The following is a 22,591-nucleotide window of genomic DNA, read 5'->3' as shown; positions in this document are numbered from 1 at the left end:
AACTTCTCAACAGATTAAAGCCATGTACTCCATACTTCCAGTGAGAATGCCTTATATGAATGGAGAAGATACAATGCTTTCTCCTTAAGGTGGGGAACAAGGGCAGATATGCTTGCTCTTCATCTGTCCATTAAACTTTGAAACCTAATCCCCAACAAAATAGTCTGGCAATAAAATGACACAATTAGGATAGGATTGGCAAGGTAGAACCAAAATCTTTATATGTAGATGAAATGATCATCTACAGAGAAAATACTAAGAAATCTCTAGGAGCCCCTAGAACTTGTACTTGAATTTAGCAGGATTAGAAAACACAAGGTATATATAAAAATTCAGGTCTATGTATACTTGCTATAAATGAAGAATTGGATATTGAAATTTAAAAGTTATGTAGGAGTACAAAGGACCTAGAAAAGTAAAAAGAAAAAAAAAACAGTGTTGGAAGACATTTAGTACCTAATTTTAAGACTTCTTCTAAAGCTACAGTAATAAGTAAGGCAGTGTTGGTGTAAGAAAAGACATATAGATCATTGGAATAAAACAGAGAATCTAGAAATAGAACCACACATATACGGTCCACTGAGTTTCAAAAGATTATTTAACATTAGCATTTTACAGAATATACACTCACTTTAAGAGCCGAGGAAGAGACAGTGTTTTCAGCAAATAGCACTAGAACACCTGGTATCTGTTATAAAAAATTAACCTCAACCCTTTATTTCCATACATGAAAATAACTTGAAGGGATCTATGAACCTAAATATGAAAGCCTAAAAGTATAAAACTTTAAGAAGAAATTATAAGGGAAAATGTTTATGAATTCAGGGTAGGCAAGAACTACCTAGGATATGAAAGACATGATGTATAAAAGAAAAAAATGGATAAATGAGATTCCATCAAAATTTAGAACTCTAAATGACATCATTAAAATGAAAAGTAGTCCTTAAACAGACCATATTTACACTGCATATAACCTATGACCAGAATATATAAAGAACTCTTAGAGCTCATTAATAGACAACCCAATTAAAAAGTAGATACAAGAAGATGATAAATACCCAGAACTGCACAAGGAAAGGTGTGCAACTCTAGAATCAGAAAAATACTACTCAGTGCAATAACAAGATTGAATTATACACTCACTAGGGAGATGAAGTTAAAAGTTTTGAAAGCCTTGTCATGACTTTTTCTTTTTGTTGGATTCTCCCTCTTTGCATTTGATTTGTCACACCCAATGGATTCATTCTGCTGGGTTTCCTGGGGTTGTGATCCTCATTGTCTTTTCCTAGGGTATTGTCTAAAAATGTTTGGAGTGCCAGTTTGGTATTCATGAAGTTCCTGAGGTGCTCTTTATCAGGAAAGTATCTTATTTCTCCATCAATTTTGAAAGATAGTTTTGTAGGGTACATCAATCTGGGTTGGAGGCTGTTTTCCTTTAGGGCATGAAAGACATCACTCCAAACTCTTCTTGCCTTGAGAGTTTGCATTGAGAAGTCTGCTATGATTCTGATGGGCTTTCCTTTGTATGTGATTTGTTTCTTTTCTCTCACTGCTTTTAGAATTTTGTTCTTCTGTTGGGTTTCTGGAATCCTAACTATTATATGCCTATGTGTAGATTTTTTTTTTGATCAAGGCTAGCTGGAGTCCTATATGCCCCACTTATTTGTATGTGAAGTTCTTTTCCCCTCCTTGGGAAGTTTTCTGTCATCATTTCTGTGAATAGTTTTTTTATGTCATCTGCACTCTCCCGTCTTTCTTCATTGACTCCAATCAGTCTTACGTTATTCTTCTTTGCATTGTCTAGAAGCTGCTGGATTGATTTCTCATATTCCCTTACAATTTTAAAGCAATTTTTCTTTTCCTAGTCACTAATTGCAATCTTATCTTCTATATCTGAAATTCTATCCTCACATTGCTTCATTCTCCTGCACAGATTTTCAGTGGAGTTTTTAATCTCCTGGAAATCTGTTTGCATCTGTTTTATGGATTCCATTTGTTTCCTATGTTGGGATTCCATCAAGTTCCTCAGATCCTCTATTTTTTTATCTGTGTCCTCTCTAGATTTATTAATCATGTCTTGCACTATGAGCACAATCTTTGCTGTTATCTGAGTAATTATTTCTGATTTCATTTTTCCCAGATCCTCTTTTGTTGCCAGTTCAGAGAGTCCAGGTGGTTGAGTATCAGAGTGTTCCATCTCATTTCCTTTTGGGGTTGCTGTAGGTGATCTGGAAGTCTGTTTTTGAGGCTTGCTTATGTAGCACTAAAAAGTCTTTTCAAGATCCAATCCATCTTGAACATAGTTACCAACTGTCTATTGCAATCTAACACTCATTTTGTAATTTAAACATGAAAATATTTTGTTGTAATTTTTAATGAGAAAGGTGCTCAGGATGGGGACTGAGAGCATGTGTTAAATGTATAAAACAAGTGTTTTGGCATTCTGTCATATACCAGACGTCAGCAAACTCAGGACCACAGGCCAAATTCAGCCCATCATCTGCTTTTGTATGTCATGAGAACTTTTTTATATTTCCAAATGATGAAAAATAATCAAAAGAAAGATACTTCACGACGATGAAAATCATATGAAGTTTACACTTCAACACCCATTAGTTAGGTTTTATTAGAACATAGCCACACTCATTCAAATGCTGATGGCTCCCTTTGTGCAATGATAGAAAAGTAGAATAGCTTTTGGGGGGGGGGTGGTACTGAGGATTGAACTCAGGACCTTGTGCTTGTGAGGCAGGCACAGCACCACTGAGCTAAATCTCTGGCCCTATAATGGCTTTTTTTTTTGGTACCTGGGATTGAACTTGGGTCCTTGCGCTTGCACAGCAGGCAGCAAAACCACTGAGCTAAATCCTCAGCCCTGTGATGAGTTTTTAAAAAACAAATATATGGCCTGTGAGGCAGAAAATATCTATTATCTGGTCCTTTACAAAAAAAGTTTGCTATCTCCTGCATTATAGAGAACCAAGATGAGCAGCTACTCCAGACAGTTACACTTTTCCAAAGAGAAATTTTCTCCATGGAGCCTCACAGAAGATCTAGGAAATAATAACCTTACAGAAAACACAGCAACTATTTTCATAGGTTATTTATTATTTTAACTTTCAGCATATACTGATAGTTTCACAGCAAAGAGCAATCCTGTTAAAAATCAACCATTTGGGCATGGAAATATTACATACCAGGAAAATTTATGCTTGTAGGGAAGGACTACTATTATCTTATCTACTCAAAGGGGCACTGCTGCATCCCAGTGAGAAATTGTGGTTCTATTTTCACAGACAGGCAGTGCCACAAAATTCCTTGTATCAGAGCATGGCTGTAATAAGCCTAAACAGTGATGAAGCAGACATAACTTCATTCACTGAACATCAATAAAATTTTAGTAGATCAAACTAATAATGCCTGATTTGGAGCACTGTAACCTTTTAATATACCTTAAGCATAAAATATATACTTATGTAACTGTATCCAGAGTCTTATTGTATAGGTTTAGAAATCCTACTCACTCCAAGAAAAAAAGTAAGTATTTTTGAAAAAGGAGAGAAGACCATTGCCATGGCGTTAAACCTTGTATCTAGGTGGCCCTCCCCAAACCTCATGCATTCATAGGTGGGGAGTTTCAAAGGTGGCTGGATTAGGGTGTATAAACATAGATTAAGGGTGTGATACTGGGATTAATGATGTGGATAATGGAAGTGCTACCAGGGTATGAGTGGCACCAATCAATAGGCTTACAACCTGAATAGAATATAAAGGGAAGGAGAGAAGTCTTGCCAGTGCTGCTTGCTGCTCACTGTCCTCTGCCTGCCATTCCATGAACAGTTCCTCCTCTGTGATACCTTTTGCCATGCTGCCCTGCCTTGGAGCGAACTGACCCTGGACTAAAATCTCTACAAACTGTAAACTGAAATAAACCTTTCCTCCCTTAACTTGTGGGTGTTGGGTATTTTGTCCAGCATGAGAAAAGTAACTAAGACAGATTTTGGTGCCAGAGAAACAGGGTAATTGTTGTAACACCACCAGGCCATGTGGTTTGGAAGCCTTTGGAACTGGCTTGTGGAAAGAGTTTGGGAAGGTTCAGAAATGCTGGCTGAAGAAGCAGCCCTGGAATTCTGTAAACTGAACTTGATGAGAATCTTGCCAGAGTTCAGAAGATCAGAATCCTGACAGAAATGCAGCCAGTAAAGATCAGGCTCCAGAGATTTCTTTTGGAAAGAAGGCCTGGATTAGTAGTTTGACTCAAGACCATGTATGTTATCCTTTGGCAAAAAATTGTCTGCATTTTGCTCTTGTCCAGAGACTTTGCCTGAGACTGAGATTAAAGGTAGTGGACTACTTAATCTTACAGAAGAAATTTCAAGGCAATCTAATGTTGAAATGGTGGCATGGCTACTGATGGGAACTTTTAGCCAGATCTATGAACAAGGAGCCCAGCAGAATGATGTAAAACATTTTGAATTTTGCCACAAAGGAAGCTCTAGTAGCAAAGAAGGAGCAGAGGAGAACTTGGTTGCTGAGAAGGAAGAGGACAATAGAAAAGATGGCCGGGGGACATCATGAGAACCAGTAGGACTCTACCTTTTGCAGCTTCAATATTGCAAAGGTGAAAGACTTTCCTTTGAGAAGAGAGCCCCAAAGCACCATGTTCCAGAATGGTGGCACCCTAGGGAATTTGTTCCTTGTGATTGGGTTCATAGCGCTCAGCAATCAAGGCACTCAACCCCTAGAGCCAAGAGAAAAGGAAGCCTGGCTACTGCTCCAGCTGACAGCAGTCCTTGTCATCCATGTGGTGCTGGTTTTAGGTGTGCACAGAATGCAAGAGTTGGGGGGTCAGGAAGGCTTCCACTGAGGTTTCAGAAGAAGGCCTGAGAGACCAGGCAGTGCGCCCTTGAGAGGGCAGTGTGTGAAGCAGTGCGTGTGAAGCCAAAGGTGAAGTTGAGCACCCAGAAATTGCAGAAGCCAGGAACATAGATTGTCTGAGGAAAGCTTCAAGGAGTGAGCAAAGCCAGCCCAAAAAAGAAGCCATGAGAGCTGCAACTGCCCACAGTGCCACAGAAAGAGAGCCAACTAAGCACTTTGCAGTTCACATTTTGCCACAGACTGCCTCATATGCTGGACATGGAACTACAGGACTTAATGTTTTCCCTGTTGGATTTTTTACTTTCTTTGGTTCCATTCCTTTCTCTCCCCCTATGTGGAACAAATGCTTATTTTGTACAACTGTATGTCGGAAGTGTTTAGTTTTCTTTTCATTTATACAGGGGGCTTACAGCTAAGAGTTTGCCTTCACTCTCAGAAGAGACTTTGGATTTGGACTTTCCAGTAATGCTGAAACTGTTAAGATTTAGCAATTCTTCAAGATGGACTAAATGTCTTTTGTATAAATGGATGTGCATGACTCTTTTGGGGTCAGGGTCAGAATGTTATGGATCATATCTAGATGTCCCCTCAAAGCCTCATGCACTCACAGAGTTTCAAAGGAGGTTGGATTAGAGTATGTTAATGTGGATTAAGGGTGTGATACTGGGATTAAGGTGCAGATAATGGAAGCTCCACCCTGGTTTGGGGGGCAATAATCAATGGGCTTACAACTTGTATGAAATATAAAGGAGAGAGGAAAGGCAGGCTTGCTGCTGCTGCTCACTACTTTGCTTTCTTCCCTACCAAGCCATGGAATGTTTCTCCTCTGTGATGCCCCTCTGCCATGCCACCCTGCCTTGGAACCAGCCAACTATGGACAGAAACCTCTATAAACTGTGAGCCAAAATAAATGTTTCCTCCTTTAACTTTGGATGTTGGATATTTTGTCTCAGCAACAAGAAAGTAACTATAACATATGGTTTGAAAGCCCCCTCAAATTCATGTTGAAATTTAATTGCCACTATATTGGTGTTGAAAAGTGGGACCTTTACATGGTGATGAGGTCAAGGGGCTCTGCCTTCATCCATAGATCAATGCCATTGATGTGGGAATGGATTAGAAATTGCAGGAGTGGGCTCTTGATAAAAGCATAAGTTGATCCTGGTCCTTCCTCTCTCTGTCTTGTGTGTGGTTGCTTACCCCTCTACTATGTGATGGTGCAGCACAAAGGCCCTCATCTACTCTCTTTTTTTTATTCAGTTTTATATTTTGGGGTTTCTCATATAAAAGAAGCCATATGAAATTTAACCTTCTTTCCATGTCTAGAAACAGAAAGATAGACATTTTGGAGATGGGAAGGCTATCTGGGATAAAGGGAAAGGGAAGGACAGGAATGAAAAGAGAAAGTAAAAATGATGAAGGCTGTGACCAAGCAACCATTTGCTAAAGAGATTCATATAGAAGGAAGCCAGATGCTATCATCAATTCAATGGCAAAAAGACGCCCAGTGCGTTCAGAGATGATTGAGGCTGCCCTTCAGATCACAGCCTCAGCATGTTAGGACCTTGAAATCAGAAGACTCATGACTCAGGACCACCTACAGTCTTCTGTTCCCTGCATTCAGGTGGAACATTCCTGGGCTACCTCAGACATGACAAAAACAAGCCCAGATGTCCAGGCAAAGACTTGTCACAGGGGTAAAGCCACTACACAGATTCTACTAGAGCAATGCCTAGTGGAGCCACAGAGGTATGGCTGCCTTTAATACCTCCAAAACTGTAGGGTTATGAATGTGCAACCCAAGCCTGGAATAAGTTCTGCCTGGCCTCATCCCAGAGAAGCAATGGAGGTCCTCCCTCTGGGGTCCTTGGAAGCCTAACCCCCACTCCCAATGTGCCCAGGATGTGAGACATGGATTCCAGTGAGGTTATTCTCCACCTTTAAGATTTAATATTGTTTAGCCCATTAGGTTTTAGACTACCTGAAACTAATTTGCCCTTTTCTTCTTGCCTATTTCTCCATTTTGAAATTGAAATACCTGTTCTATGCCTGTCCCACTGAAGAAGGATAGAAGAAATAAAGATAAGTGGAAAGGATACAAGGAAAAGCAGTAATTTTAAAAATAAAACTTCAACTTTGACAGATGAATGGATAAAGAAAATGTGGTAGTTACACACAAGGTGTATTACTCTGACATAAAGATAAAGAGTCATCTGTAGGAAAATAGATGCACCTTGAGACCTTAATGTTAAATGAAATAGATCAGACACAAAAGCCTAAATACTGCATGACTTCTCTTATATGAGAAACCCAAATTATAAATAAGGAGCAAAATAAAAGATAGATAATGGGAAGTAGGGAGACAGATCTTTCTCAAGTAGAAAGGGGACCAGGAGATGGAGGGAAGGGGAGGGAGAGGTGGAAAAGGGAATGAAGAAAGGAAATAAGATGTGTCATGTATACATACCAACTCCACACAAGGAATGCAAACATTAGGTACTTCTACTAGCAAAAATAAATAAATAAATACATAAATGAATAAATGAATAAAAATTTAAAGACTCTCCAGCCTTGAAACACAATCCTGGTTTAACCTCTTCACTTCTTTGAAGACATAATTCCATTTCACATGCAAATTGGCCTTTTTTCACCTGTGGATAGACTACCTTTTTTCTGCAAAATAGGGTTTCTTTATGAATGGGCTCTAATCTTTCTGTAAGTGGGCCATCCCCACCCAAGCCATGACCCAGGTCAGAATGGCTTACAGAGAATGTTCCCAGTTCAAGAAAATAATGTATCCCTCTCCCCTAGCCAACACTCTGTTTCTTTGAATGTGTATTTATAAATTTCTGCCTAGTAAATTCCTTTATGTCTCTTACCAAAGTGTCCTGCAAGTTCTTTTTCTGTGATGGGAATCAATAAACTTGCAAGCTTAAATTCTATAACATAGAGTGAGTTTAGGTTCTCTATCTCCCCTTTTGAGAATTTCCTCAGAGACTGTCCAGTAACAGTGCTATTGTATTTTTAGAAGCAGATAACTCATTTGATTTTCAGACTCAAATCTGGAGGGAATTTCCTTCACAGTGAATTGTCCCATTCATAAGTAATACGGGTGAGACTCTGAACTTCGAACTTTTAAATTGACACTGGGAGAGTTAAGACATTGGGGGCTATCAAATAATTCTAAAAAACTAACATGAAATTAAGAACAATAATAATTTTCTTCTCAAATTATCCCCCCCCCCTTAAAATGAAGAGGAGACAATTCTTTCAGACTTACTTTATGTGACCAACATCCCGATATCAAAACCAGACAAGGCCACAACAACAACAAAAAAGAAAGCTGCAAGCCAGTATCCTGATGAGCACAGATGCAAAAATCCTCAACATAATACTACACACCAATAGCAAAAGTCCTCAATAACAAAATAAAATCTAATGGCACTTTAAAAGATTATTCACCATGATAAAGTGGAACTCATCCCAGAGATACAAGAATGGTTCAATGTACACAACTCAATAAATGTGATATACCATACCAAACAGAATGAAAAACAAAACCCAGATGATCATCTCAATAGATGTAGAAAACACATTTGATAAGACTCAGTGCTACTGATAAAAACCACAAACAAATTAGGTATACTGGAAAACACCTCAACATAATTAGGGCAATGTATAACAAGCCCACTGCTATCATTATACTGAATAGGGAAAAAAAATGAAGGCTTTCTCTCTAAAATCTTGAGGCAGGAGACTACTGCATGGCCAACTAGCTGAGCAAGTGGGCATGACCTGTCAATCACAGAGATCCGGGACACATCCACAAAAAACAGAATAAACAACAAACAACCAAACAAAAAAACAGTTCTCAAGCCTCCCACCCAGGACCAATAAAAAAAAAGTTATCTTCAATTCTTGTGGTGTGAAATCAAACAGATTTTTGATAGAGCAGCCTAGATCTGGCATCAGTCTGGAGAATGAGGGATACAAAAAATGGCTGTCATTTACCTTGTGGCCACTGTGCTCTTTCTCAGTGGCCCCTCTTAGTCTGCAGGGCATACTTCTTTTCCTACCTTTAACACATGTAAAACTCTGTACTTTTTTCTCTTGTTTTATACAATTCTTTGTTCAGGACAAGAAGAACTTGGAGAAAATCTCTAGAAGGAGCCCACAGCAGCCCAGACCCTGGTAACACAGTCTTGGCAAGCCAGCCAGGAGGTAAAAGTAATTTTGTTTTGTTTGTGAGTGAGAAAAATTAGTAGCCTGGCATCTGGCTACCTGCACCCCCTCTCCATGCTGTGGCACTTTGCACTGTGCCTCACTGAGGCAGGCTCGCACTGCTTCATACTGAGATGGGCTCATGGTGAGGGCTGCAGTATGTGAGGGGTTGTGCCCCAGGGATGCTTGCCCTAATGGCAACCCATTGCTGTGGCATCCTCCATGGTCACATAGGTTGGGGGCTATCAGACAGCCTGTTATTAATCCAGCATTGGAATGGATTGTTCATGTTCCATGTGTGTGGCCTAGAGTTTAGTATGTCTTTTTGCTCCCATATTTTTGTTCTCCTTGATACTTCGCTCAGCTTTCTCACTCTAAAAAAAAAATAACTATCAGTTACTTGATCTTCTGCTTGAGTACCTGCCTACTCCAGCTTGCCCCTTTTTGTATTCAAAGTCTCATCTGTGCTCTTCCTCTAGATAGATAGTCTTTTACCTCTAGGAATCCTTATTGAGTCACTTTTTTAGAGAGCCATCCCAGTTCACAAATTCTGCCGTGTTTGTTCATCATTTTCTTTTTCACCTGACCTCATGGACACCAGCAAATCTCATCCTTATAACAAGGAAATAATGCACAGCTGGGCAGGCCTTGTCTGTTGCCAACCCCATCCCACCTCCACCACCACCACGACCATGTTTTTAACATAAGATGTTCTGTTCAAGCAATGTAGCTTTTTTTTTTGGTACCTGGGATCGAACTCAGGACCTTGCACTTGCAAGGCAGGCGTGGTGCCACTGAGCTAAATCCTTGGCCCTAAAACAATGTAACTTTTGAGCTGTACAATGTTCCTACCAGACATTTCAAGAATGTTCTGTTAATTCCACCCTCCCACTTCTGTAAGCATGCTTGCCTGGTACATCTTTCAAAAATTTCTGGCCTTCCACTTCTATGAGCATGCTCATCTGCCTGGTAAGTGGCTGCACCTCCTGACCCCATAGATCTATATATAAGGCTACTTCCATTTCAGTTCAGGGCTCTGACTTTGGAGTATGAACACCTCTGAGCCTGCTGGTGTAATAGAAGTTTCCCTCCATCTCTCCGAGTGCTGCTTTGGATAGCTGTAACACAGAGCTGTAACACTTGGCTGTACTGGTGAGCTGTCACACTTCACTGTACACTTATAGATAAGAATTAAAGCCTTAGCTTTCAGGGAATGTATGGGCCTCCTCCCCTCTTCTTTTCTGAATCAGGTTAGATCCCCTCCCTGTTTATTCTAACAGAAATTTAGGTAATTTATGCCTCAGAGCCTGAGGGAACAAAGTAAATAGCCAGTGAAGTTCAACTCAAGGGGCTCTAAGTATGCAAAAGTAGTGTTACAGCCAATAAATAACAAACGCAAATCCTTGCACAATTATCTAAGGTTTTTTTTTTCTTTTTCTCTTAAATGCTGAAAAAGAGGCTTCTATCTCTACTGATTTAAACAAAATAATTATCAGACATTTTATTATTGAGAGAATTGAGAGGGATACTGTTTCTTGTGGCTAAAGGGATCCCTTGGGACTCCACCTTGGTCTTTTAGGAGTTTATTGTTCTCAAGTAGCTATTTGAAGCCCCAGGGGCTCCACCCTTGTCTTTAAAAAATCATAGTGGGCTGCAGGGTATGGCAAGTTCTAAGAAACAACAACAATACAACAACAACAACAACAACAAAACCAAGAAAGCACTGGTGCTGCTTGCTTTGCCAGAAATGTCTGGTAGTGAAATTGAGTCTCACAGAACATGCTCCAGGGACTCAATGTGTCTCCAACATTCTGGAGGTATGGCTTCTGCAGGACTATAGACCTAGTCCTCTCTCTTTCCATAGGCTCCGTAATGTGCTATGGGAAAAACCCTGCAGATCCCAAGAACCTTACCTAGTGGCTGTATCCTTAAAAATCAGAAACAGTTTGACCCTGACAATCTCAAAAAAGATCAATTTGTCTTCTTTTGAAATACTGTTTGGATCCAGAATGAACTAGGAAATGGCAAGTGATGGGTACAGAATGGGAGTCTAAATTACAATACTATTCTTCAGTTAGATCTTTTCTGCAAAAGGCAAGGAAAGTGGTCTGAAATCCTTTATGTTCAGGCTTTCATGGCTCTTTATCTCTGGAAAGGCCCAAGAACTATGGCACTTTACCACTTAACAGTTTCAGGCAGTGTGTTGGTTTATGTACTATCCCCAGCTTCAGTGAGGCAGATAACATTTCAACCAGTCAATTCTTCTTTGCAGGATATACACTCGTACGTTTGTTTATGTGTTTTACATGAACTATTTCTTGCATACTTTCTTATTTAGAACATTGTATTCACCTTTGATGTTTGCTTCTAGTGAAATCAAAGTTCTGGTTATCTTCTTTTATCAATTTGTGTTTAATTTATTTGTGAAAAATAACCTATAATTTTGTGCTACAATCTATAAAAAGTCTTATCATAAGTACATTAGACATCATTTTTATACTTCTCCAGAACTCAGCGATATTCTTTTATAATATAAAATGGACACATTTGGGACACTGAGACTGAATAGGAAGGAAATGCCAAAAGATCTGAAAAAAGAAAACTGGAAAATGGGAGAAATGTTAGCATATTAGACAGGAAAATTCTGTGTTATGAAATGGACAGATTAAAAAAAACCCCGCCTTTTTGTCAATTATTCAAAATACAGAAAATGATAGAACTTGAAAGAATAAATTAAACTAAAAAATACCAATAGTAGTCAATGAGTATAATAATTCTATGGGTGGTGTTGGCAGAGCTGACCAACATCTAACAAGCTATCTTGTAATTAAAAAGTGAGGGGAAAATATTATTATAAAATATTTATGTACCATCTGGACCAAACAATATGGAACTTGTTTATTATTTATTCAAAACAAGGGGGCTCAAAAAGTCATTTACAATTTACATTAGGTCTATTAGACCAAATAACTGAAAGATACAGGATAGTGAAATGCCTACCAAGATATCTATCATTGACATCATTACCATTATGTTTAGTGGGTAGACATTTTATTGAAATGATACCACTCACAGAAAAAAAAGGAAAGGTCAACATGACACTGTAGTGCACTATTCAAAGAAAGACGATAAATACAAAAAGAATTGGAAAGAGACTAGACACTACCATCCAGATTGTAACATTGTGCTGTGTATTGGATCTTTTAAGATATACTATACACAGAAAAATGTATTGAATAAATTTAATAAAATTGTCACTTTTATATTTCCTACTATAAAAATTAACAAAAAATTGCAATTTTTGTCCATCCTATATTTAAATAATTGGGCTGGTAAGTGGTTAAAGCGGCCTCTAAGGAAGAGAAAATTGAAATCACTGATGACCCTGTTCTCAGATACCCACCTGTCTGTCAAGGAGATATGGGTCTCATTCATCTGTTTAATGAAAAGAGCCACACTGAAAGGTCTTCTCAACCTCCTCTTTATAATCCTCAGGCCAGCAAATCAGCCTCAAGCACCATTAACCTCATGGCCACTGTGCTCTCTCTTTCTCAGCAGTCTGCTCTCACTCTACTTCTTTTTGTACTTTAATTGGGCTGCACTCACTCTGTAGTGCACATTTTAATACCTTTAATAAATCTAAAACCTCACTACTCTTTTCACTTGTCCAATTTTTGTTCAGAACAACAAGATCCTAGAAAGAATCTTGAGAAGGAGTCTACAACACTCCAGGCCCTGGTAACAATCTAAGGCAAGAAAAGAATGCCCATCCTTATCATTTTTACTCAACATAGTACTAGGAGTACTAGCCAGAGCAATTAAGGAAATAAAGGACATACAGACTGGAAAGGATGAAGTAAAACTGTCACTGTTTGCAGATGATATGAATATATATCCCCACCTAAAACACTCTACCTAAAAACTATTATAACTAATAAAAAGTTAAGGGATACAAAATCAACATACAAAAGTCAGTAGTGTTTTTACATATCTACAATAAATTACCTGAAAAAAAAAGACTATCCCTTCCAATAGCTATAATAAATAAACAACCAACAAATACATACATACCCCAAAATAAATTTAACAAAGGAAATTAAAGCTTGCTACAATCTAAACTATAAAACACTGTTGAAAGAAACTGAAAAAGATACACATAACACACATATACTGATTTTTGATTGGAAGGATCAATATTGTTAAAATGTCCATACTATACAAAATGACCTAGAGATTCAATACAATCCCTATCAAAATAGTAATGATATTCTTTACAGAACTAGAAAAAAATCCTAAAATTTGTATGGAACCACAAAAGACCCCAAATAGCCACAGCCAAAGCAATTCTGAGCAAAAAGATAAAAGGAAGCTTACTTCGAAATATACCACAAAAGAATAGTAACTACCAAAAGAGAATAGTGTTAGCATAAAAACAGACACATACAATGAAATAGAATAGAGATCCTAGAAGTAAACTCAGATATCTACAACCAATTGACCTTTGACAAAGCTGCTATGGCTTGTGTTTAGATGTCCCCCAAAAAACTCTTGTGAATGAGGTGGGGCTCTTTTTGGAGGTGGCTGGATCTAGAGTGTGAGATGCTGGAATTGATTCATGGTGCAATACCAGGCTCAAGGGCATTAGGGTTAAGGGTGTGAGTGCTACCCACCCTAAGTAGTCTGGATGAGATCAACACAGCCAGATAAAAGGGGCAGGAAGATGCTGTTAAGGTCCCTTTCTTCTTTTGCTGTCTTCCACTGCCTGAATTGTTGCCATGTGCCACCCTGCCTTGGAGTCAGCCAGTTACTAAGCTCTACAAACTACGAGCTAAATAAACTTTTCCCCCTTTAACTTTGGCTGTCAGACATTTTGTCTCAGCAATGAGAAAGTAATTAACACAACCCACATCACTGATCATGTGCAAAAATCAATGCAAACTGGATTAAAGACATAAACATAAGACCTAAAACTGTGAAAATACTAGAAAAAAAACATAAGGGAAGCACATTAGAACATTGGAGTGGGCAAGGATTTTTTTGAACAAGACTCCCAAAGCATAGAAAATAAAACCAAAAATAGATAAATGAAAGTGCATCAAAATGAGAACTTTTGTACAGCAAAGAAAACAATGAACAGTCAACCTACAGAACAGGAGAAAATATTTGTGAAATATACATTGGACAAGAAAGAAATAATTATATATACAAAGAACTAAAAACTCTATAGAAAAAACAAACACAAATAATCTGATTTTAAAATGGATATAGCCGTAAATAGACATTTCTGAAAAGAAGACATACAAATGGCCAACAGGTGTAAGAAAGATTTCAATATCACTAACCAGCGAGATGCAAATAAAAAGTACAATGAGATAGCAACTCACTCCACTTGTCATGGCTATTCTAAAAAAGATAGAATAGAAGTGCTGGTGAGTGTGTGGAGAAAAGAACACTCTTGCACACAGGTGCTGGGAATGTAAATTTGTATAGTTATGGAAAACAGCATGGAGGTTCACAAAATACTAAAAATAGAACTACCATATGATCCTGCAGTCTCACTCCTGGATATATATCCAATTAAATGGAAATGAAATCAGTACATTGAAGTGATCACTACAGTCATAGTTACTGTAGCACCAAACACAAAAGCCAATAAATGGAAATACGGAAATACTCAAAGTACCTATTAACTGATGAGTAAATAAAGAAATGTGATTATAGCACACACACTTACAGAGTGAGGTACTATTCATCCATAAAAACATGAAATTCTACCTGTAACAACATGGAAGAAACTGGAGGTCATTATGAGAGACATAACTGTGGTACAGAAAGATAAATGTCATGATCTCACACATATGTGGAATTTTAAAAGTTTGATCTCATAGAAGTTGGAAGTAGAATGGTGGGTATTAGGTTGAGGAGAGAAGAGGAGAAGGTACAATGGAAAGTAGTCAAGAAAAGGTTGGTCAGTGGATAGATAGTAAGTCCCAGGAGAAATAAGTTCTGGTGTTTGACTGCTCAGTAGAATGTCCATAGGTAACTATAATATTCCAAAAAAGATAGAAGAAAGAATTTTTTTAGAAGGAATTTTGAGTGATTTAACCATAAAAAAGACAAGTGTTTGAGGAGATAGATGCACTTGCCCTGATTTCAACATCACATAATGTACTGTGTCAAAACATTACATGGCACCACATAAATATGAACAATTTTTATGAATCAATAAAAAATAAAAATTTTTTAAAAGAAAAAATCTTTGGAGTTACTGAGATAGAACAGGAATATTTTGTATGTGAGAAGGGTATGAGTTTGGGAGGAGCCCTCAGTTCAGTGTTTGAATGTCCCTGGCAAAACACGTCTCCCATGTTAAATTTAATTGCCACTAGAACCATTATTATCAAAATGCCCACATTATCAAAGATGATATATGCATTTAATACAATTCCAATGAAAGTATAAATAACATTCTTCACAGAACTACCAAAATCTCTTAAAATTTATATGGAACCAGAAACATAGAATAGTCAAAGCAATCCTAAGCAAAATGAGCAAGAAGAAAGCATTATGATCCTGGGTTTTCAAGTTACATTACAAAACTACAGTAATAAAAACAGAATGGTATTGGCACCAAAAAAAAAGACACATTGGTCAACAGAATAGAACTGAGGATGCAGAAACAAATCCATGCATACTCAGACATTTGATCTTTGACAAAGGGACCAAAAAACATGATGGAGAAACAGCATCTTTTACAAATGGTACAGAGAACACTGGTTATCCACAGGCAGAAGAATGACTCTAGACCTATATCTCTCAACCTGTGCTAAAATAAAATCAAAATAGATCAAAGACCTAGATATAAAAACAAAAGCACTGAATCTTCTAGAAGATAAAATAGGTAAAATGTGAAGACATAGGAATAGGCAAGGGCTTTCTGAACAGAACCCCAATTGCTCAAGAAATAACATCAAAAAATCAACAATTCAATCAAGGTAGAATAGAAGAAATAAGTTACACAGAAAAGAGACAAGGAAATCATAACTAAAAATTGTACTTTGAAGAATTCTGCAACTTCCAGAACCCAGACAAAGTTACCCAAGGTGATCCATGTCAGCATTGCTTTGGTTAAATTTAGGCTCCTTTCATACCAGACCCATCACGTACAAAATTGAAAGTCCATAAATTGGTTTAATTGAGAAAGTAAAGAGCATGAACCTGATCCTAAGATAAAGGAGCATGTTGAGAGAATACAAAGAATGTTTGGATTTATCAAGACAACAAGAAAAACCCCTGCCCATACCTGTAGAATGGGCCAGTACCCTTCTGGGGGTGGCTCACCTTTTCCTGGGCTTTCCACCCCTTCAAGAGAAGCATAAACGTTCCCTGTTCCAGGAAATGTTCACCTGTTCCAGGTGCTTCATTTCTCTGGCACCTGTATTTTGGTGTTGAGTGTTTCCTAAATCTCTTCCTAATAAATCCTTCCAGTGACTCTTACTAATGTGTGCTGAAAATTCATTTTCAGACAGGAGTCAGTGAGCCTCCAAACTTATTCCACCACAGGGTGGATGACCTTCTCAGATCCATCCCAGTGATATTAGCCAGTGGCAAAGGTAAAAAGCGGCATCAGGATCTGGACTTTGGTAAGTCTATTCAAAAGGCTTTTTATTTTCTTTCCCATTTCTCTCAACCCCCTGCCCTCTGAAGCATGGTTTGTCTCTTTTTTCCTCCTTTTTCTCTCTCCCTGTCTACAACCCTCTGCAGCCTTAGGTTTCTCCTTCCTAGCAGTTAGAGAGTCCTAACTCCCTAGAAAATGAGTGCTTATACATGAAAGCACCAAAGGCAAGAGGCACTTGCTCCCTCTAACCAGAAATGGGAAGCAGTTTTGACCAGGATCCTCTATGATGTGTGGTGGCCTCGTCAGGTTCTCCCTCAGGTCCACAGACCCCATTCCTGGCTCAGATGGAAGTGAAATGTGCCCACTGGAGAGGCACAGACAAGGATGGACCCACAGTGTCTCAAGTTTCTCCTGCAACCAGTGTGGGGAGCCCAGTCCCGAGACACCGTGGAGAAGACTGGCCTTGGCAGTGGCACCTGAGGAAAGTGAGCTCCTTAAATCACACAGCTCCCCTTTTTGGGTGGCTGGGAACATGACCTAAGCTGTGCAGATTCCAGTGGTCACTCAGGTGATAACCGACATTATCCTTGGGACCTGGTGAAGTCTAGGGGCTCAAACTGAGAAGGAGCCCACTGGTTTGTTTTTCCTCCTCTCTTTCCTAAGAAAGCCTCCTGGCCAGGGATTTACCTCAGTGGTTCTGCTGCCTGCCTCGCAAGTGCAAGGTCCCAAGTTCGATCCCCAGTACCAAAAAAAAAAAAAGAAAGAAAATACTACCCTAAGAAAGCCTCAATCCCCTTCTTGTCCCTTTTGTCCCACTCTGAGGGCCTCAGCTGTCAGAAAACTCAGATCCTTTAATATTTTCTGACAGTAGCGATAGGAAGCTAGAGGACACAGGGGATTAAGAGAGCTAGGGAACTTGGGAAGTCTCCTCATGGTTCCAGGGAGAGGTTTTAGTGTATCCTACCACATGGGAGGAGGGAGGGGAAGTGCATGGTTGAGAGAATTCAAGGAATGTTTTAATTACAAAATTCCCCTGCAAAGGGCCAGGGATTTAGCTCAGTGGTTCCGCTGCCTGCCTCGAAAGCAAAAGGTCCCAAGTTCGATCCCCAGTACCACCCCCCCGCCAAAAAACCCTGCCCATATCTGTAGAATGGGCCAGTACCCCTGGTGGGGGAGCACCTCTTCCTGGGCTTTCCACCTTTTCAAGAGAAGTATACATGTTCCTTGTTCCAGGAAATAATGTGCCTAATTTCCTTGAGCACTCTCGCTTCACTCCTGAGTGTGTCCTAAACCTCTGCCTAATAGACCCTTCCTGTGCCTCTTACTGATACATACTGAACATTCTTTTTTCATAATGGGAGTCAGCAAGACTGCAAACTTATTCTACAAAAGAGTGGGTTAAGTTCCTTATTTCTGAAGCGGATCAGCATGAGGATTATATTAAATTATTAAGTTTCTACACAGAAAAAGAAACAAGTGACAGAGTGAAGAAACCTACAGAATGGGAAAAAATTTCACCAACTATCAGACAGAGGACTAATTATCTAGAATATATATAAAGAACTAAAAGAAATTAGACCCCTCAAAACAAAAGGCCAATCAAAATATGGACAACTGAAATGAACAGACAGTTCTTAAAAGAAGTACAAATGGGCAATAAGTACATGAAAAAATGTTCAGAGCCTTTACCCATTACAGCGATGCAAATCAAAACCACACTGAGATCTCATCTTACTCCAGAAAGAATGATTGTCATCAAGAAATAATTTTTTTAAATGCTGCAAGGTTGTGAGGGGGAAAAAACAATCCTTCAATCTGGCTGGTGAGAATGTACACTAGTACAACTGCTATGAAAATCAATATGACGATTTTTCAAAAAACTAAAAGTATAAAGTCCATTTGACTCAGCTCTTCCTCTTCTGGGTATCTTCCTAGAAGAATTAAAGTCATCATATTACAGTAATACATGCATACTGATGTTTATAGCAGCACAATTCACAATAGCTAAATTATGGAAGCAGACTATATGCCCATTAACAGATGAATGAGTAATGAAAATGGTGGTATATATACACAATGAATATTACTCAGTCACAAAGAAGAATAAATGTGAGTCATTTGTAAGAAAATGGATGGATCTTGACAATAATGCTAAGTGAAATAAATTAGACATAGACATAAGTTAAATATTGCACGATTTCTCTTACATGAAAGACTTAAAATATAAATAATTAAAAGAGCAAAATAAAAGAGATGGTAGAAAACAGGGAGGTAGACTTTGTGGAGATGGGAAGGGGACCTAGAGAAGGGAGGACAGGGAAGGAGGGGGTAAAAATGATCAAGACATAATAGATACATGTACCAGTTCCCCAAGATGAATGTAATTATTATGTATTACAAACATTTACTAATAAAAAATAAATTTAATTGCTATTGAGAAGTGGGACCTTCCAGTGGTAGTGAGGTTCTAAATGAATGCTCTGCCCTCATGAATGGATTGATGTCATTATCATGGAGTTAGTTTATCCTGAACGTAGTTTTCTGATAGAAGGATGAAATCTGGTCCTCTTTGTCAGTCTCTCTCTCTCTCACCAGGTATTGCCTTCTACCAAGTTGTGATGCAGTAGGAAGGCCCTCACCAGTTTTTAATACCCTGTTATAGCTGTAGAAAACAGATCAAGCCACTGTGGAGGCTTCTCAACTCCCCTCTTGGATGTGTGTTCTATAGTATTTTTTTTGTTTATAACTCTCCTGGGCTCTGTTTCATGGTCATTTCTGCCACTCAATGGACTCAAAACTCCTTGAAGACAGTGACTTTCTGATCTCAAGGACTTCCCTTGAGTTAGCTCATCATAGGCAGGATGCCTCCAGAATGCTGGGTTCAGGGCACAGACTACAGGGCAGGAATGTGACAGCAGCAGCAATGAGAAGGAATCTTGTTATAGGGCAGCACAAGGTGGCAGCTGGCACCCTTCTCTCTGGCACTGGAGTCTTCCACCCCTGTGAGCCCAGATGTGAGGAGCTTACCATAGAGCTCCATGAGGAAAGACAGTGTTTTGGGGTTGTGCACAAAGCAAGCAGCAGAGCTCTGATGCTGGGATACATGATTTGCATATGGTTGCCTATGGTCCATCTTGGTGGACATGGTGTAGGGGTTCATTTGGAAGAAGTCTTTCTGGGGCTCTCAGGGCCACTGAATTTGAGTGGGAGGAGGAGTGCAAATTTTGTTCTGTGGTTAAGATGAATTAAGATTTAGTCTAAGATAGTCACTGAATTCATTCATGACTCTCAAACTGGGCCACTGAGTTGTGCAGTGAAATAAGAAAGAGCCTTACCACTCTGAAGGAGCGCAGGAACACCCACTTCGCGGCTATGGCTTCTGTAAGACTCACAACAGCAACGATGCTGTCAAAAATGTTCCAGCCATGGCGAAAGTAGTGGTAGGGATCAAGTGCAATGATTTTTAGGCACATTTCTGCCATAAAAATGCCAGTGAAAACCTATAATGGGACAAAAAGGGAAAAAATGAGTAAGGGAAGCTATCTTTTAGGACAGTAAAAATTTAAGAATATTCCCAGGGATTTATAGAGGCTACAAAGAAATGAAAAGTCCTTTCTCTGCTGTTACAATACACCTTCAAGTCCCTGCACTAGAAACATTTTCTGTGTGACACACACCTCACCATCCTTCCCTTTCTCTGGCCCCTCTCCACAGGGCCGAGCTCAATGCTAGTGTGTATCAACCTCACCGATGTCAGCACAGAAAATGAATATTATTTCCCACTCTGTTGAAAGTAAAGCAAAACTGGCTTCTTGGCAGTTAGAAGGGTGATAGGAAGAATCAGGCAATTCCTCCTCTAACCTCCAAAGTAGGGAAGTAGTGGAGGGTTTGTAATAGCTCTAAAAACTAAGGATAAATATCCTCCACCAACAAGAGTCCAGGAGGAGTTCATCTAACTGCACAGCCTCAAGATATTCTGGTGATATTTTTAGCCTGTTAACCCATTAATTAATTAATTAATTAATTAAGGTAAAGCATCCAGTGGCTAATTATTGGGTTTTTCCCGATATTTGGGAGACAAATTTTCCCTCGAGAAAAATGTCTTCCATAGGAACCATGAATTAAAGTGAACCATCCTTGAAAAGTCTGCTTCCCTAAATTAGTTCTCTCAGTTTAACTGAAATAAGGTCCATCTAATGAGAAATGTACTAAAAGGGCCTCAGTCTGCAAGTTCAGGCCCACCTCACCCTGAATGCTCCACACAGCCCCTCCTAGGAAAGTGGACCTGCCACAGCTACCAGGGTCTGACTCACCTCCCAGGAGAACACCTAGTAATGGCAGCCACGCTGTTTTCTGATAAATGATGTCATCTCTATCACTGGGGACCATGGCAGTCTTTACTCTGGGTCCTTCATAGGGTTAACACTTTCTCCATCATCCCAAATAACTGAACCTTCAAGATTTCTCCTTATTCTGGCTTATAGCTGGACGACTAAATAAATACTTCAATGTACTAGGGAGCCAACACAGGACCCGTGGAAGACTATTGATATGAACAAGGTTAAAATAAAATGCTAAATGTCGTCTTTTACCTCTATTCCACTTACAGAGACCAAAGGCCTAGTTTAGGTCATTTACAAAAGGTTTAGACTATAAAAGACTTATAATTCAAAGTTTGGAATATGCTTTATATTTTACAAAAGTTACCCAATTCCCTGTTTTCAACATTTTCTTAAAATCTGTATTCATTCCATGATGCTCCATGGCCAAGAAGATGGTATTGATTATAATGCAGATGGTGATGGCCAACTCAGTAAAGGGGTCAGTCATCACAATTTTCAGGGCCTTCTTGATGCACAGCCACTTGGGACTACAGTTCCACACAAGGTATTTGGATATCAACTTTTCTCCACATGGGAGACAAGGCTGCTTTAGCTTTTCTTGCTCTAGAGAAGGAGAATGAGAAGGAGAGGTTAAGGAATTAGCTCTGAATCGGTCTAGTTGCTCATTGGCTGAGTATGTTTCTTCCTCCCTCTTCTTCCCCCCAGGTCTCTTGTGATCAATGATCAGTTAAACCGACTTGGGTAGCCAGAAGGGTTTTCCTTCCAATCTCAGTACAGTAGAGACAGTTTCCCACATTCAACTAGCAGCTGTTATAGTCAAGTACATCATCTTGACTGCACACTGAGGAACTGGGCTCCACTGTTAGAGACACGGATGTAGAAGTCAACACTGACTGGGTGTGGCCCCAAGACAGAAAGGGACACAGACACAAGCCATGTCCTCTCAAGACAGACCATGGTGATGACCTACTAGGGAAATGGGGAACTACCAATGCTTAGGGGAAGGAGAGATGGTCAGGCAAGGGTATCTGTATGCAATGAATGACACTCTACCAGTTGCTTGAGTTCAGGCCATTAGGCAGCTGCACCCTGATTTCTCTGGCACCATTTCAGGCACTTATGTTGGCCAAACAAGGTGATGCAATAGGTCCAAAAATGCTAAGGGGCCCATCTGAACTTGAACAACAGGGCTGGGACATGAACACCAACTCCTTAACTGGGCTCTATTACCAGCTGTTAATCAGGATCCAGCTCATCTACACAGGTTTTCTGTTGCCCATGCCGGATTCCTGACTCTAAATTCAATAACAACTGCCACTTCCCAGGAAAGTCTAACGTCTTCTCTGGATGATTCTCATTGTCACTCAGACCTCCTGTGACTGCCTGGCCTGCTTACGAGGCTCTGTCTGTGCTCTTGGTTAGAAGTCTCATCCCATGTCGAGCCAGTTCCCATCCTTGTCCAAGGGCCTGCTCAGAGTGGCACTCAGTTCAGGGATGGACTACTTCCTCTGGGCCACTTTGCTTATGTGCT

General features: G+C 39.4%; 1 protein-coding gene across 2 annotated transcripts in view; it reads right to left on the bottom strand.

Annotated features, from left to right (window-relative positions):
* Scn11a (sodium voltage-gated channel alpha subunit 11) overlaps positions 1–22,591 on the bottom strand; it is a 143,278-nt gene that overhangs the window by 69,836 nt on the left and 50,851 nt on the right. For both annotated transcript variants that reach the window (XM_087216475.1, XM_087216468.1), the window contains exons 13-14: positions 21,425–21,663; positions 20,053–20,217 (exon numbers count right to left, since the gene is read on the bottom strand). In XM_087216475.1, the coding sequence (XP_087072601.1) occupies positions 20,053–20,217; positions 21,425–21,663 (404 nt within the window). The remainder of the gene's footprint in view (positions 1–20,052; positions 20,218–21,424; positions 21,664–22,591) is intronic.

This window comes from Heterocephalus glaber, unplaced genomic scaffold, assembly GCF_053883595.1.
Source record: "Heterocephalus glaber isolate CG9 unplaced genomic scaffold, H.glaber_assembly_v1.0 deba00000122, whole genome shotgun sequence".
Taxonomy (NCBI): domain Eukaryota; kingdom Metazoa; phylum Chordata; class Mammalia; order Rodentia; family Bathyergidae; genus Heterocephalus; species Heterocephalus glaber.
The sequence above is the reverse complement of the archived record's forward strand: the minus strand, read 5'-3'. Positions and strand labels throughout refer to the sequence as shown.